This window comes from Strongylocentrotus purpuratus, unplaced genomic scaffold (assembly GCF_000002235.5).
Source record: "Strongylocentrotus purpuratus isolate Spur 01 unplaced genomic scaffold, Spur_5.0 spur5_scaffold_4, whole genome shotgun sequence".
Lineage (NCBI taxonomy): Eukaryota > Metazoa > Echinodermata > Echinoidea > Camarodonta > Strongylocentrotidae > Strongylocentrotus > Strongylocentrotus purpuratus.
This window is the reverse complement of record NW_022145610.1, coordinates 34,618,793-34,637,629: the sequence shown is the minus strand read 5'-3', so window position 1 is coordinate 34,637,629 and position 18,837 is coordinate 34,618,793. Positions and strand designations below refer to the sequence as shown.

Below are 18,837 nucleotides of genomic sequence, written 5' to 3'. Positions count from 1 at the left end.
AAGACTATGAAGCCAGTAATGAGGAAAATATGCAAGCTCACATCCATTATTTCTAACAGCCAAAAGATATAGCTATAACAGAGAAACTTTAAGCTCTTAAATTGGCTTGTTAACAACCAAAATATAGTTATAACAGTACTTGCAACCTACATTAACAGGATGATGGAAATATCAGATGTTAAGAGCAATGAATATTCCTCCCTCTAATATATCTCCACATGCATCGCATCAGTAGGTCTGTTACCACTGTACATCATTTGTGTTTAGACTGAGCTTTTCCAATGCAAACATTAAACTCAAAATATCAACTCGTGTGGACAGCGCTGAGCAAGCATGCAACCATATGGCATGGCAATATAATGCGGATAAGCAGTCAAGCGTTTGATCGCATTCGATAAGGCAATCCCTCTCATGTGGTGCATTCTCGAGATATGTTGTATTGCGTTCTAATTGTCCAGTTTAAATCTTCACCTCACTGGTAAGTAATGGTTGTAATATGCAGGCATATCTCATGTAAGAACACTGTACTACTTAGATACAAGATTTGATGTAATTCTCTACTCTGAATCTTACCTTTTCTGATATAATGAGTTTAGCATGTTTACTTATGACAAGTTGAACATCACTTCACTCCCATTATGTTATATATATTTTTATATATATTTTTTGTTTGTTTTTTGTTTGTTGAATGTATGCTATTTTATGTGTGATTATTCTGTATTTAATTGTATATGTTCTTGTATTTTTAATGATGAGTGTAAATAAACGAACTTGGACTTGAACTTAAACTTGAAGCATAATCTTCAGAGAAATAATGCACTAGCAACTTAGCAAGTGTTTCTTTTCAAATCTTCTAGCTATTCCTTTAAATCTAATGAGAAAATACATTACTAGATATATGTGATATTTATGTTACATGAGCTTTATTTTGAGGCTTAGAATATAAACTATGAAGATTATTCATTCCACATGACATATATCATTTGTTAGTACAACTCCTTGTATACCGATATGTATTTAAAAAAATATCTGTAAACAAAATTTACAATTGGATTTTCAGCTCTGAGACAGATTTTCCATAAAATATACAATTAAAACAAAAACAGAAAAGTTTTGAAACAGAAAACACATAAAATAGATCAAGGTGCTTTGTTACATCGAAGCTGGTGTCACAAGGCTCTGACAAATATTTGCATCCTCATGCTGGACAAACAGAGATAAGTGTACTATCTAAGCAAGATATGAACACAGCACATCAGGGGGGTGTTTCACAAAGATCCTAAGTTGAAGTTATCTCTAAGTTGGACTTTACAATTATGGAAATCTGTTAGCATCAATGAAAACATTTTGTAAAAGTTATTTTAAAAGGCATAAAATGTTGATTCAAATCATTCATATTTCCTATAATCAAGGAGATTTCATATTTTTCATGTGGAATTTATAAAAAGTCTAAAATACTTCAATATTTTAATTTTTGAATATATTTTATTCTAAGGCTACAAATGGCTCTCCATAATTTTAAGTCCAACTTAGAGTTAAATTCAACTCATGATCTTTGTGAAACACCCCCTGATGTAACAGGGTAAGCCATCTTTCGTAAGTTAATGATATACCACACAAATATAGTGCATTATCACAAATAAGTCCCTATGCGCTGTAATGAAGAAGAACAAAATATTATGGCAATTTATTCTAATGTTCTGCTGATGCAACCTGAAAAGAGCATGACCCATAAAGATTTGTATTTCTTTGAGGGCCGGTAAGGAGAGACTTTTGGGAAGACCTGAGGTTTGTTTTAGGTACATATTGGGTCATTCATTCTGTGTTAAAGAGACAGAGAGAGAAAGAGAGAGAGAGAGTTTTGTCAACTACGTAGTTGTCCAAATTGCAATCTCTCTTTCTCTCTCTCTCTCCCTCTCTCTCTCTCTCTCTTTTTTCTCTCTTTCTCTCTCTCTCTCCCTCCCTCTCTCTCTCTTTTTCTCTCTCTCTCCCTCTCTCTCTCTCTTTAACACAGAATGAATGCCTTTCTGGCTCTAAACAACAAAAAAGATTTCTATTCTGTGAGGTTATAGTTATCATCTGGTTCATAAAGGCATGAATTATATAGTTGACAACTATAGGCGAATTAGCTATGCCGGCAGCGGAATCGGAACCGCAACTGAAAAACTAATAATTATAGATTATAGTAGATTTAAGGCTTCCTTCCAAGACATCAGGATGTCAAAAGCAGCCAGGCAACCATTAATTCTGAGCCATGTTGATACCTAATAAAAGCACATCAGAGTCCATTAATCACCACCCCTCAGCTGTCTTTGCTAGTTTGTCTGCATGTGATGACATACTTTACTCGATAGATCATGTGATATCCTATATCATCCCTCTAGCCATTTTCAAATTGACATGTCTCGGAAAATTATTATTTAAAAACCATGTTTTCAAAAAGAATATGTAGTACCGGTAAGCTCTAATCATCTGGTTAGGAGTGGCTGAAGGCAATTTCTTGAAATTATTCTGTAAAGCCTGAAACCAGGAGATCAGATTACTTGGATCCTTGAATCTTAGGCATGACATCGTTTTGGAATTTTCAATTTTTAACCACGTAACAAGCACTGACGGAAATTGCAACTGGGTCTAATCCATACTTCAAGTTTAAAGACTATCTTAAATTCGCATGAAGTAGTTTTGGTTAACTGTAACACAAATTTAATATTAACCCTATTTTGTCTATTTTAACATGCTGAATATCAATTTAGTACTACTAGGATACTACTGTATACAGGGCAGCGTTGCTTTTGAATTCAATTTAAAAATTTGATTGATATGATTGTCTAGAAATCAGTAAAGTGTCTGCCAAAAGCCAGGAGGGCATTAACTAAAATTCAATATGATAATGCAGGGTTAAAGGGAAATTTAACCTCCATAGCAAGCTACTCTAGAGGAAAGCAAAAAATCAGATAAGTAGACTGGTAAAAGTTTGAATGAAATCAGGAATTTTGTAGTTAAATTGTTTTAGATGTGCATGGAATATAAAGCAAATAATCACCTTTTGGTTTCAGGTGATGGCAAACTATCACTTCCTCGTCGATCAGAATGTATACGCTATATTTCCTCAGCTTCGCTTCGGAAAGATAGCTACATCCAGATCGCCTCGGAAGTGATAGTTTGTCCCATCACCTTCACCAACGGTAGTTATTTGCTTACTATGTCACAATCCATTGATCAAACTGCCAATTTGATATTCACAATAAACTTAGTGATCTCATATTTCAAACATTCTTAACTTTCTTATTATTAGTCCGATTTGTTTCAAACTTTGCCATTCTTTTTATCTTATTTTCCTTTTTTCATACAAATGAACTTATTACATGGGTTGGATTGACCTTTAAATATTAACTGGCTCAAAGCAGATAATTTATCCCATTCAAAGAACCCCTACAGTGCAAAAAAACATGACAGGAGTATGTATGTTGTGCTGATAAGTTACACATATAATCAAAAATATGTGAATGGGAATGTCGCCACAGAAAAAGCAAATTTTAGATAATGCAGTTAGCTTAGTGTTAGAAGGGCACTATATTGAGTTTGAGTGCTATTCAATAACATCCTTTTGACTCTCAGCCGATGATCATATCTATTGAGAGTCTGGAGAGTGTTATAGAATGTGGAGAATGAAAACAATTCATCATAAATTCATCTCTACTTGACAAGCTAAAGTTATAAAATGTAGAGAATGAAAATCATTTATCATAAATTCATCTCTATTTGACAAGCTAAAGTTATAAAATGTTGAGAATGAAAATCATTTATCATACATTTATCTCTATTTTACAAGCTAAAGTTATAAAATGTGGAGAATGAAAACCATTTATCGTAAATTCATCTCTACTTGACAAGCTAAAGTTATAAAATGTATTGAATGAAAGTCATTTATCATACATTCATCTCTACTTGACAAGCTAAAGTTATAAAATGTGGAGAATGAAAACAATTCATCATAAATTCATCTCTACTTGACAAGCTAAAGTTATAAAATGTATTGAATGAAAGTCATTTATCATACATTCATCTCTACTTGACAAGCTAAAGTTATAAAATGTAGAGAATGAAAATCATTTATCATAAATTCATCTCTACTTGACAAGCTAAAGTTATAAAATGTATTGAATGAAAACCATTTATCGTACATTCATCTGTATTTGACAAGCTAAAGTTATAAAATGTAGAGAATGAAAAGCATTTATCATACATTCATCTCTACTTGACAAGCTTAAGTCCTTGGATTAATCAGTCGACCAAAAGAGCATTCATAACTAAGCGCAATGAAGTAGCATCAAAAGACACCTCTGGAATGCACTATGTACAAAGTTGGTGCTACCAGTGAAATAAAAGTTGTAAATTTGACATTATCACGTTTGAATATTGATTTTATACTTCCTCTAAAAGCATCTGGTAACAATGTGGTTTGACAGAAAAGGAGGAGCCCATGGTCTGTCCATAATGACATGTGCAAATATAAAAAGCTATCTTTGAAATATCTTTGTGAAAATAATAGAGTATAAAAGAATACATGTTTCTAAGACAAATACATGTACACGTATCATCTATATGAATTATACTTTGTGCTATTGATTTCATGAGGTAAATACCAGTGGTCTTTTATATAGATTACATTATCTGACAGCCAACTGGCACACACAAAAAAAATGAATTTTCTGAAATCACATGTACGCCTCAAATCCACAGTGAAACCTACAAGAAGTGTGACAGTAGCGTATTCCCATATCTATAGGAGATGAGCAAACCTGTTAAATTTCATGACCTAATTTCCCGAGAAAATCGGCCATCTGAAACTCAACCTAGATAGACAAACTGCCAAGAGGAAAAACGATGTGCCTCTTTCAAAAAAAGGCAAGATGATATGTCTTTCTCTCTTTTTTGCTTTCTCAAAAAGGGGTATAGAAGTGAATGAACTGTATCTTTAATAATGCCCCACTGCACTACTTATAGCTACTTGAGCCCTCTATATAGCCAGTGATGCCTAATCGGTGATCTTTTTTTACGTTAATTGAGAGCTGATTTGATGAGATAACCACCGGTCAGTGACCATGCAGGGAGGTCTAATCCCTCCTGGCCAAACTAGTGCAGATAGGCTTTACTATTTAAAGGAAGATTACAGAGCACAAAATAAATGAAATATTCCGGAGAAGAATTATATACAACTTACCAATCGATTGCCACTGACTTTTCTGCTGGTGACAAGCTGCTGAAAATATAAGGAAAAAAATGAATATTTTTATACTGAAAAAAAAGCATCTAATTATAAATATGTTCTACAATACCCTCTTCGCTTTTGATTGTTATAACTGAAAAAGTTAACTTCTTCTGTCTTCCAAACGACTATCTATATTACTAATACGCAAAATCGCCGCGGGGGGTCCAACACGGGCCAAAACGGTTCCTCAAAAACGTCTTTCCCCGACCCCGCCCGCCTCCGCCGTGGCGCGGGGAGGGCGGTACAATTCCACTAGGCCTGTCTCCCGTAACCCGCGTGCCACGTCGACCCCGCGATTGACGTCCATGCCGTTAAACGCGGTTTCGGGGCGGCCGGGGAGGACGGGCGGACGAGAGCACGGCGGGCGTCGCGGATTGCGAGGAGGCGACGAACCCGCGAGAGCGAGTCGGCAAGGCGTGCACCCGCCCTCTGTCTAATTATCAAAGAGATACACAATGGACGAGAATCCACTCGCGTCAACGGGTGTAGCAAGTCTCATTGTAAAGGTTGCGGCATATCCCGAGTAAGGCCTCTTGCTATAGGATTCGCTTTGTAGCATGTAAGAGAAATACACATCAACAGACGACTCACCCAGGTGATGGGATGTAGCCAATATGTACGCTCAACGGGTTGAGCTTACCCGTGTTATGCGTCTTTCTATAGGATATGCTTTGTAGTACGTGTATTACACGCTCTCAGGTCACACACATGCACACACTACAGTCGATTCGAGTCGAGGCGATTGCGACAACTGGCGCAAACCATGGACCTATTTTCACGTAAAATCTTTACTCTGAAAATAATTATACAAATTCTGTGATCTATGCCAACATAATCATATGTCCAAGGTTCTGTTTTATTGGTCTTTTCATGAAAACTACATCGAAATCACATCAAGAATAGCGCAAAAAGATCTGTGATAGTATGCCTTCACGTGACAGTTCAGTTGCAAACTGCCTTGAGTCCACAGTGTATTGCCACGGCAGCTGAGCGCCGCTGTCGGCGGTGCTGTCGGAGCTGAGTGTGTGAGCATGGAGTAGCGGTGACCGGAGTAGCCAGGTCTGTCCGTGGGTGTGAGGAGAGTCTAAACAACACTTTGAAATTGCTATTATTGCCCCGATTTCAATATAGTTTCGTGAATAGATGTATGAAACCTGGGCTTGGATTGTGATTATTCTGGCAATGTATAGTTGTATACTGAATATCAATAATCATTTTTCAAAGTAAAGTTTTCACAAGAAAATCAGACGGTCGTCATGGTCGTTTAAAAACATGATAATACTTTTAGTATGATACAGTTCTTGCATCAAATCAATTTTTAAAGTATGGGGGGGGGGGGGGGTCAGGTAACTCAAAGCCATTTGAGTGCAGGCGTGGTGTCCACGGGTACAAAGGGCTGAACCCCCGAAAGCTCAGGGGTTTTAGGCATTTAATTACGGTCAGATGAGCATATTTTTAATGCCTTATTTGTGACACTGACAGGTCGATCACTAATTGGCGTGGGGTCCATAGTTGAGTTGCGTACCAACTACGCTGAGCTAAGAGTACGCTGGCCTACGTTACTATACCCTGAGGGACGCAAACAAGTACGCAAGATGGACGCAAACAATTTAATATGTTTAACAAAATTCGCGTACTTAATTCGGCGTAGAAACTTGACGCAGAAAGTACGCCTTTTTTTTACGTAACACTACGCTACTTAACTAAACAAACTGCATCTTTAAATGAATTAATGAAAAATTAGCCCAAGAAAAATTAGCCCCCGAAAGATAAAAAAAGTAGCCCCCAAAATTTTTCCCAAAATTTGATATAGATCGAGTCTCCGAAAAAAAAAATCTTTCACTGGATTCTACGCTCACATGCAGTCCCACACACAGTCGAGTCAATTTGTGCACAAACCGTCCGATTTTTCGCGTAAAATCTTTACTTTGAAAATAATTATACATATTTTGTGAACAATGCCAACATAATCATAATCCAAGCCTCTGCATATGTAGTCTTTTCATGAAACTACATTGAAATCACAACAATAATAATGCAAATAAATAGAAATTATCGAGATCCTATCTGACATAGTTTGTTTTACGATGCGCCATTCATGGTCAAACAGCATATATTATAAAAATTCTCTATATAAAGATAATCTAAATTTTTTTTGGATAGCACATAGGCCTCTATCTATCTATCTATTTGGCCCCCTCCCCTAGAATCCCGTGGATTTTCCACGGGTCCTGCTAGTATATATATATTACCGTCCATTCCAATTTATGATACAGATCACAGGAGCCATAAAGAAATAAAAGATCAGCTAATATTTCAATGTTTATTTTAGAAATCAATCAGCATAATGAATTTTGGATTTGAAATGCCATCATTTCTGACTTCAAAGCTCTCCATGTCCAGGTAGACAGTAACTTGTTGACAAAAGGGTTTAGTTTTCCCAGTCGGCTCTTCCAAAGAATTACTTTCTACATTTACCTGATCTGGCTGGGGGCAATGGGAATGAAGCTAGGTTCCCATGAGAGTCTGTAAACTTTAGTTTAGCTTGTGGTTTTAAACTTTGAGGATTTAGTTCTTCCAGTAGGCTCTTACAAAAGGATTACTTCCTACAATTACCTGAGCTGGCCGGGGGACAGCAAGCTAGGTTTGCACGAGAATTGGTAAACTTAATGTAAGTTTGGCTTGTGGTTTTAAAACTTTGAGGTTACTTGAAGTTTGAACCCATGAGCTATGTTATAGTTATTCAAAATCTAAAGGCAGTGGGTGTCCTTTTTCAAAACGATATTATGTGCCATGTGGTGTGGAAACAGTTGACTTTGAGGTTTGGCCAGCCTCAAGTTACATTGACTGCCTTCCTGTTCCGTAGTTTAGAACCTCAAGCACTCGTTTTGATTCAGTGTGAACCAATGTCAATGTGAGGGGGTAGTTGTTTGAAACGTTGAGAATTAGCAATTTTAAACTAAAACTACAATGGTCCTGCATGAACATGAAAGTTGAGAGAGAATGGAAATCGTTTTGACCAGAAGCTTACCTCATACTGCACGTCTCCAAGTCTGTGTCGTTTGGTCGTAACCGAGGATCGCAGCCATAGCTGAAAATGAACAAAGAAAGTTAGTGTGAAACTGTAAGACAACTGCACCCCATTATAAATGTGTATGTTTCGGGTAAAAAACATTTTTTAACTTGAAGGGTTGGGATAAGTCCAAGGTATTTTATCCCATATATTCTGAACATCAAAGTATTCAGTATAAGCAATGATTCAATCAAGTATTTTCGTATTCTTGATGGTCTGCTTTATCTAGAGAACTAAGCAAATAAATGTAGATACATTGCTTTACTGTGGTAAATTAAAAGCCATACGAAAGCTTAGATTAGAACAAATAACATGGGAAATGACATTTGTAATGTTACTTTCCGGCTACATTTCTTTATTCTTGGACAGCACAGGACAGAAATAATAATCAATGCACTTTGGAAGCACATACTTATATTGCAAGAACATGTATGTTAACACCTTGACTATGGGAATCAAGTGGTCCCTGTGTTCATGCAGCCTATCATAATGAGAGAATTCAGCAGCCATTGGGTTAAATGAGTCAAACCTGCTTTAGTGACCACCTGTCTACAAAGACCACCTGTCTACAAGGACCGCATTTTTTGTTTCCCTTGAAAATGGTTTCTCATTGAAACATGTAGTAAAGGAACCTGTCTACAAAGGCCACTTTTTGTGTTTACCTTGGGCGGTCGCTATAGACAGGTTTGACTGTATTATAACTTTGACAGGAGAAAAACTGCTGCAAAGGTTTTCAATTGAAATTAATCAAAATTTTAAATTTCAATTACAATGTTATTCATGTAATTGTTGATGCATGACATAGTAATATAGCAGTGGACGAAAATGATTACTGTTGCCAATTTGAGGAATAACAGGCAAATCATTTAGCCTTTATTAAATCCCTCTCAAAGATTGATCACTATAGAATTGAGGCAATCGTCCGTATGAGTGACCTTTGCTGACCATAGCTCCTTTGAGATGACCGCCGCTCCCTCGAGATCCAATCGCCTTCAATTTTTCATCTAATATTCCTACGGGCATAATTTTTCATATTGTTCAGGCTTCAATCATCTCTCGTTTTTCATACCGTCTACTGAGAGAGCCAGAAGGGCATTAACTCATAATATTTGACACAGACTTAACACCCTACTGGTTCTCAGGTGAGGATAAATTATTCCAAGAGGTTGAATTTTTCATTTGATTTGGGTGTTTATGCTATCAATCTTTCCCAGTGCCGAGTGGCAACCTTGCATTACTAATTAGGTGCCATTATCAAAGACATGGAGCAGCTTTAGACGCTAATCTTCAATTAACTCAGGGACGATAAATTTCTGCTCGTTATTAATCTAGAACAGACCTTCATATTATATAGTGAAATTCAAATCTCATCAATCAGGATAATGTAATTGCATGATGGTTATTTCATAAAAATGATGATGCAACGTCAATGACAATTTCATGACATCTTCGAAATATGCTTTTCCCCTACCCAGAATGATACCATATAGGTTTGTATAGGCCTGGTCCTCACATTAATGAAAATCAACATTTCTTCCCGTAAACCCATTTACAACTGCACTATCTCTTTCCCTATAAGCTTTAAAACAGGAGTCACCCGGTTCCAGTCGGCAACGGTTTAAATGACAATAATCATTAGATTCATCAAAATACATACAATTTGTGCACTATCTCCAATTTATAGGGAGCATTTCTACCCTACTACTGTTTTTAGATAGAATAGAGTAATCACAAAATATTCCAGTATCCTACCAGGCCTCCATTTTCCTCTTGGGTTGAGAGTGGCAAATGTAGATTAATGATGAATTAAGAGTGATGCAACAGGGATTTGAATCCTTAACCATCTGAATCATTGATCCATGATTCAGTGACATATCCAACAGACCACTTCTCTCCCGGGTTGAGTGGCAAATGTAAATAAATGCCTCACCCCAAAGTCACAAGTGAACCAGCTGAGATTTGAACCCTGAACCTATTGACCTACAATCCAGTGACGTATCTACCTGACCACAACGATGAGTAAAAAATCAGTGAAACTGTCATGGTGGAGAAACAGAATCGTAGGCAAAGTTTTCACTGTTGCACCCTGTAATTATTTCAAAGGACTAAAAGAGTCTTGAAGGGTGGTTAGCTTCTAAGAAAACCCAAGAACTCCTTTTGAAGCCTTTTTTCAGATATCTTATTCCTTTAAAAGAAATTAAATGATTTAACCATGAAAACTGTACCTTCCAGACCATGCAGAACTACTCTACAAAATGAGTCAGTGCCATGGGTGTAATTAAATATTAATGAACTTTCTTGGTGGCGAGGCTGTGTCTTTTAAATATTCAAGCCTGATGAATGGCTTCACCCTCACATTTATTTCATGAAAATAGAGTGGCTTGAATTTTAAAGTCTTATAAATAATACGCATGGTATTGACTTGCAAGAAGGTCAGAAGTTCTTGTTGAAGTGTAAGATTTTTACACCCTTCTGGTTCCGAGCCCATAACATGATGTATAAACTAATTACAAGGGAAGGCTTTGGAATTTATCATCTGAAAATGTGCACGGCATTTTTAATAGGTTTCTGTTATAACCGTAGGCTATAAAAGGCAAGAGCCAGAGCGGCATGCTGCTCTCAACTCTCAAGAGATGTAATAATGCTGCATGTACAAGACACATGTATGCTGTGTGCATTTATTCAAGTTTATTAAAGGACATTGATTTTGGTACAGATCAATAAAATGGAATCTCTTAAAAGCATTCGACCATACTAAAACATGATGAAAAGTTGGAACTCTGGTTCTCAGAATGAGATATTTCAAATAGCTAATATATATGCCATCTGCTGAGAATCAGAGAAGTACTAATATGTTATATTTGGCTTTAGCTTCCTTCTTGCTCACAAAAGGCAATTTGATCTGTTGAAATTCAGAAGGGCATTAACTAAATTACTTTAACTCAGCGGCAAGGCTTGTCTTTTCTGCTCCTCTTCGGACTCACATACAACCTCTTCGACTTGAACTTCATTGGCTGCCTGTTCAACAGAGAATAGCTTTTAAGATCCTACTACTGGTCTACAAGTCTCTCAACTACCGGTGTCCCCCGTACATAGCTGACTGCTTGGTTTGTCGTCCTTGAGTCCGAAATACCCGCTCATCATCATCCATCTGGCTCACTCAGTGTCTCTCTAAGAAACGTGCTGGTGAATTCTCTATTCCATCGGTTGCTGCAAAACTGTGGAACCAGCTACCTACTGCTGTGCATACGGCCTCATTTGTTGACCAGTTCAAGAAACTACTCAAGTCACATCTATTCCGCTAGATATAACTTTATTACCAGCCTACATATACTTTGCTGATCTCTGAGAAGTGTCTAACTTTTGTTTTTAAGTGGCCTAAACATTGTGGAGCGTGTGTGCAGCACTTTGTAACTGCAAGGAAAAGGCGCTATATCAAATATCTTTTGGATTGGATTGGATTGGATTAATGCCCTTCTAATGCCCTTCTGGCGAAAAAAAAAGATGAATACTACTCTGTTTGGAGCAAGAAGGATGCTTAATAACTCATATACTGAGTTAATGCCCTCTGGCTCCAAAAATACAATACATTGTGCACATTACGGACCCATTATGAAACACAAAATGATAAATCATGTAAAAAAGAGAGAGAAATTGTACTTTTCTTACCAACTGACTGTCCTGGGATCGTCGTCCATCGACGCTCTGATCCCGTACAATAAACATGATAGGAGTTTGATGGTGAAGTTGAAGAGACGGATTCGTAAACCTATCACAAGGAAGAGAAAGAAAATACATGATAAAATACAAAATAATAAAAATAAACAAATAAAGGAGAAACAGAATTCAGAGATTGAAGAAAGATCAAGTTAAAGCCTTCAATAGTCTTGTCAGGCACCTCTTTAAATGTAACATGACAATAAAAATGATGTCATCCACAAATGAATTTTTATGGGATATCAAAATTGCCCTTGAGTTGATTTGTAGGAAATAACTGAGATCATGTTAAACAAGTTATAAGTTTAAGAGATCTATAAAGGTGTCACACACAACTAAAAAAGAATAAAATATTTGATAGAAAAGGTTTGCAATGGGTATGTAGACCTATCCAAATAAAGAAAAAGAAGAAACAATATCTAGATTTATTACAAAGTAGGAAAAAGCATGATAGCATGTTTAATGGAAAAGAAGGAAAGGCAGGCTTAGATTTCAGGAAGGAAAGACAATAACAAGCATGATTTGTTCAGTTTATGTAATTATAATCGAAATCTAATCCTGACTATAATCCACAAACAGCCTTCAAAATTCAATGAGCCATTACCCACACTCAAAAAAGTACTTCAGGCACCATAGTTTCCATGAAAACAGTCTACTATCGTCTTCTTTTATTCCATGTTTTTAAATCACTTCTTTCCTGAAACATGAACTCCATAACCATTATATCATCCTATGGTTGGATAGTTCAAATTCACTTTCAAGATGTTTTTCTGGTTTTCCATGACTGACTGAATCGTATTCATTAATATCACTGTTAACTGTTTGAAAAGGTAATATGTGATGTAAATTTGGAATCTCTGGATACAAATTTAGGCAGTTACTTTTGAAAGCAGCATTTTAAGCTGGGTATATTACCATTACCATATTCTGTTTGCATGTGACATTACTTTTAGTAATATCTTCAAGAAATGCGTACACAAACATTTCTTTGCAGCAAAACAATTTGATGTATGTTCAAAGCAATTTTGTTACTCAAAAGTCATCATGAATTTGGAAAGAAAAAGTAAGGCTGTTAACTTTTGATTTCATGTCATGAAATTAAGCAAAGATTAAAACAAAAAAGATGCAAAAGCAGAGCAAAGCCATGAAAGAAAAGAAAAATCAGTAATATAAGGAATTTTGCATTATGAATCAAATAATTAAAGAATCATTCAATCTATATTATGTTATAATAGTTCACACTGTTTCGGGATTGGGAATTTCATCAAGTAATTATGTGAAATAAGTTTTTGTTCAGACATCCTCAAAACCTTGAAAGATGTTGAGGATATTCCATCATAATCACTGCAAAATATTAACTACTTATCAAGATGCATGTGATGTCATATTCCTATATTCTCAATTTTATCTTAAACTTACTTGATCGTTGGTTCTTGATGAAGTATAACTGAAGACGCTCCTTGAATGACTTGTCATCTACGAAGAATTCCACCCGTACTCTGAAAAGATACAATATCGATGGACTGGTCAAAGCAAATGATAAATAGGCTTTCATGCATCACAGCATATAACACCAGCTGGGCGACACATCATGGTATCATCTTTCTGGGACCAGAATGGTGTTAACTCTGTGTAAGATGATATGAGTTATATTGCCCCTCTTTGCTTTTGACCCCTATTTTGACATGGTGGGAAAATCATGGCAAAGAATATAAATCTTTAACTGTGTGTTTTGACTAAGTCTTCCAAAAACAAGCAGTGAAAAATATTTCTTGATGAATTATATTCCCATCAAAGATATATGATGCTTCAATAATTTGACAACAAAATAAAGCATTACAATTACGGTAAGGGTAATTCTGTGTAATGTGTACTGTATGACATGTCTTTATTCAACATATTTCATCCAAAAATTAAGAATATCTTGAAAGAGGATTGGATAATGGTGCTCTCTGGTATCGCCACCATTAACCTGTAGTCATATGTAGAGATATTCCATTCAGGGATGAAATATATAGGTATATCTCACATCTTGTATGGAGCAAATTATACAGAATCACCCTTTTTACTCTTGAAATTCATAATGTTCATTAAGTTATTTGTTTAAAGCCCCAGTCCCATATAAAGCCGGACCAGCACGGACGAGCACGGACCACTCCGGACCATCCCGGACCATGGTCTGGGGTGATCCGGGATGGTCCGGGATGTTTTGTTCAAAAAAGTGTGATGCTGTTAAGCTACAGTCCCATATACGTCCCGGACCGTCCCGGACCATCCCGGACCCCATCCGGGGTGATCCGGGATTCGGTCCGTGTTGACACCGTGTTGGCACCGGGGTGGTCCTGGATGGTCCTGGATGGTCCTGGGCGGTCAATAACTCACTCCCGGACTGCCACGGATCAACACGGACCGCCCCGGCGCCACTACGGATGACCCCGGACCCAGCACGGTGGCTACACGGATCACCCCGGATCAAACTATTGTCCCGGACCGTCCCGGACCACCCCGGCAGTTTTTGACCGTCAAAAACATCCGGGGTCGACTCCCGGACCGCCCAGGACCATCCAGGACCATCCAGGACCATCCAGGACCACCCCGGTGCCAACACGGTGTCAACACGGACCGAATCCCGGATCACCCCGGATGGGGTCCGGGATGGTCCGGGACGGTCCGGGACGTATATGGGACTGTAGCTTAAGAAAAATGGTTTATTCACATAATGTGTAGTCCATAACTATTGGAGGAACAGGCGCCTTTGAATTTTTGAAACAGATAAATAGGCACCATACAAGTGCTGTGGATCATCATCATCATCAAATGTGAAGCCCATATTACATGTCCTTTGCCTCAGTAGTGTATCGCACCCGCCGGTTTCCCCGCAGCTTATGTGAGCAAGGTCTTGGCATTTATATGCACAAAGAAGAAGACTTTGGGGAATATGTACACGTTAAAGAGAAGGTTGAGTTCTGGGAAGAGGTGATAAATAATTTGTGAGCATTACTCATTCTTATTATGCAAGTGTGGAAGAACATCAGTTAAGACATGTTCCCTGAAAAGCATGGCTCTTCAAATGCCTTCATATTCTAAATATGCATGTAACATCGTAAAAATCGGGGGGCCGGCTTTTTACGCCACGTGTTCGTGTAGTCCCATATACATCTTTCTGTGCAAGTGTTTGTAACTTTACCAAGACTTGGCCACGTTTCTTATCATTTTGATGATTCCAGAACCTTGCAATACACACAAATTCTAATATGCTAGATGATCAACCTTTTCTGGTCGGTTCCACCCCGTTTCTTTCACAATGCAATCGCATGACCAGAACTCAACTTCATCTTTAAGTGCACTGTAATGTAGTCACATTGATGTATTATATATGTACAACTCAGACCTTAAAGAGGTGGCTCGTGCATAAATCATTGAGCAAATGGTCTTAGGTTCTACCCGTCAAGACATTTAATACTTCATCCGATAGTGCAGGAATATTAAATGGCGGATAAGTTTTTTTTTTGGAAAAAAAAAGTATAAAAGGCCCCAGCCAGATCTCCATAGGGCTTATAGTTTATTGTGTTAATTTAAATTAAAATCAGAGTTGAATTGTTTCATTCTTTTGCGGTGATCACTAATTCGGAGTAATATCAAACTGTGACTCACATACATGTATATGCCATCACGACGTGTGAATGTTCACCATTATGTTTCTTATTGTTGCTAAAATTTGATGCATATAATATATGCATCTCTTGTTTATGCATGTATGCTTGAGGGAGCATCATATAAAGTACAATTGTCAGCATCAAGCCAGATCGAAGGCCGGCACTGTAACAAAATCAGTGACATTAACTTTGACAAATAGATAGCAACAGCCATGATATCATGGCAAGAATTTTTTCGTGAATTAAGAATAAAATTGTGTTATAAAACTGTCATGAATAGTCAAGGACAGCATTTTTGTGGTTAGAATTTAACAAATTGACATGATTTAAGTATTTCGTGTCATGAATTTTGTTGTGAATCTGAACCTCTCATGAAATTCATGAAAACTTCAGCCATTTAAAAGTTTCATATTTGCAAGTTTTTGGTTTAACAGTAGTTTGACACAGATTTAATGCCCTTCAATATCTAATATATATGAGTCTTTGGTTGTTTGAATCTTGTTTAAAAAAAAAATAAAAAAAATAATAAAGAGTGATTTATTGAGCGCATTATAAACAAAAGTTTCTCTATGCACTTTACAAGATAAAAAATAAGCATGTAGAAGTATATTTAAATAGTTACAAGAACGTCAAATGTCATCCCTAAAATCGACAATGAAGTCTGAATATATAGACAAGGACATTAACCCACCTTAGAGACAGGTAACACATATATAATGGGCGATTATCTTTGGAACTGAGGTGTTTCAATCTATATGCATGAGCAGATCGAAAGCAAAGAATATCCTCTCTAGATTACGTTCTTTGTTGCAGAACAGAACATAGCAGAGAGAGAGAGAGAGGGGGGGGGGAAGCAGATAAAGAAAGAGTGAAAGATAGTCAGGGAGAGAGAGAAAAGGAGAGAGAGAGAGAGAGAAAAGGAGAGAGAAAAGGAGAGAGAGAGAAAAGGAGGGATAGAGTAAGATAGATCATGAGAGAGAGAGGGAGAGAGAAAGAGAGAGAGAGAGGGAGAAAGAGGGAGAAAGAGAGAGGAGGAGGGGTAGGGGGGGGGGGGGGGGGAGGAGGGGTAAAGAGAAGTGTGACGGGAGAAGGGAATAATACATCCAAGCCATGTATACATTATCAAGATGCATAATTCAAGGTTTTCTTTCTAGCTTTATATCTCACCTCAAATGCCAACTGAGATCCACTCCCTATATTTAATTTTCTTTCTCTCACTCCCTGATCACACTTTTCACCATCACATGTTTTCTCATTTCCATTCCAGCTGTCAGGCTAGGCATCAGAGTTTCTAATCCACATATACCCTCCCTTCACCCATATATTTCTTCATCCAAAAAACCCTCTACTGGATGTCAGAAGGGCGCTAACTGTGTGGAACAGTGTATTATTTAATGCTCTTCTGGTTCTGATCAGCAGATCATTTCCATTCCACCTGTCAGCTGGGTTTCACAAGCACTTAAACCAATCTTGCATTAGTGCTAAAAGTCAGAGAGGTAAAAAAGGAGAGATTTCCTCCGTTTTTTTTTAATCTCTGGATAGAGTACCAAAGTACCCATCACAACCATCGCAAAGGGAAATTCAATAGCCATGTGCAAAATATGAAACCAAGACAATGACGTATTACATGATCAAATCATGGTTTCAAAGAGATATTTGAGATAGGGTGCGGAAATTGCCTTCGAGTCAATAATTCCAAAGCTTTCGCTATAACATTTCGGAAATGCTTTGCTTTTTAAGGCTTAAATTTTGAAAATTGTCTCTATACTTTGCCTCTTTCTCGAGAAAAATCATTTTTTCTCTGCTGTTATAGGTGATGCACATTAAGATTGTTAAACATATTTGTCATTATACCCAGGAGAAATGAAATGGCCAAAACATGTTGACCATAGAGTATCTCTTATTTTATTCACTCCACAGATCACGATTCATCTCATTTTGATAGAACACTCCTGGATCAAATATCAAACGGCATATTTTTCAAAAAATATAATAGATGTCATTCCTACCCCTCATTAGATGAATCTACTTTTTCACACACACAAAAGAAGTTAATGGCATCCCGTTTCTCTCTATCATTGGATGCCTATAATTGCTATTTTATGGAGTGATGCATGCATGCCAGATGTACTTTGATAGATAGAGCACTCGTAAATCATTGCAGTCTAATATATTCATAGAAATTGTGCAAAGATAATTGCCAAATTTCCCATGTGTTTCTGGTACAATCTGTGGGGAGAAGGATTAGTATTCATGAAAGAGATCGCAAGCCATGCCAACAATAATAAGTTTCATACATGCTAAAAAAAAATGAAATGATTTAATAACCCCTTTTCAGAAAGTGGGGGAGGGGGACAACTTCACGTTGGACTGAGTGATAAGTCTGTCACCATATGATCACATTTTGGTCATGTGAATAGGCTGCATTATCTACAATTCTTTGCCAGATTTATTTCTGAAGAACGCTTTTAACAAATAACTGCACATATTTTGAAATGTCCTGCATTTTGATATTGCAAAAATGTGGTCTAAAATGTAGTTTTAGTTTATATATTAAGTGTGGAAACGGGTCATAAAGAGATGCATTCGCAATTTAATGGGCTAATCCCATGTTTGAATGTTGCTTATTGATTGTGCCAACTAGGATATGTAGCAAATAGAAATAAAGTTGCAAACATGTAACGTTTTAAACCAGTTAAAAAAAGTAGTCTAGCAAAGTGGAGTTTCTCAAAGAGACGGGAATATATAAAAAGAAGCATATTCTCCCATTTTGCCCTCACCATGACAAACTTTGTCACCCTTTCCTATATCAGAAACAGAAACCTACGGTCGGTCAATCATTGCGTCCCCTTCTTCTGTTTACAATGTTGCTAATCAGTGCCCACTAGATTGATGAATCGGATCATTTAACCCTTTGCCTAACAGGGACAGGGTGGTTCCAGTATCAAACCAGCAGGGAATGGGAGAATACAGTGGTTAATGGGTTAAACAAATAAAGAGAAAGGATTGCAGGGCATTGATGAAGACAGATAGAAGGGGTCCAGGCCAGATACAGCTGCAAAAGCAACCGCAATCCGTCACTATTTGCCTGCAAGATCTTAAAACAAAGGCTATATCAC

At 37.2% G+C, this 18,837-nt stretch overlaps 1 protein-coding gene across 1 annotated transcript in view; it reads right to left on the bottom strand.

The window, feature by feature from the left end:
* LOC100893563 (potassium channel subfamily T member 1) overlaps nucleotides 1-18,837 on the bottom strand; it is a 73,518-nt gene that overhangs the window by 43,241 nt on the left and 11,440 nt on the right. Inside the window, exons 2-5 of the mRNA XM_030997721.1 lie at nucleotides 13,482-13,561; nucleotides 12,015-12,114; nucleotides 8,304-8,363; nucleotides 5,225-5,263 (exon numbers count right to left, since the gene is read on the bottom strand). Coding sequence (XP_030853581.1) covers nucleotides 5,225-5,263; nucleotides 8,304-8,363; nucleotides 12,015-12,114; nucleotides 13,482-13,561 — 279 coding nt within the window. The remainder of the gene's footprint in view (nucleotides 1-5,224; nucleotides 5,264-8,303; nucleotides 8,364-12,014; nucleotides 12,115-13,481; nucleotides 13,562-18,837) is intronic.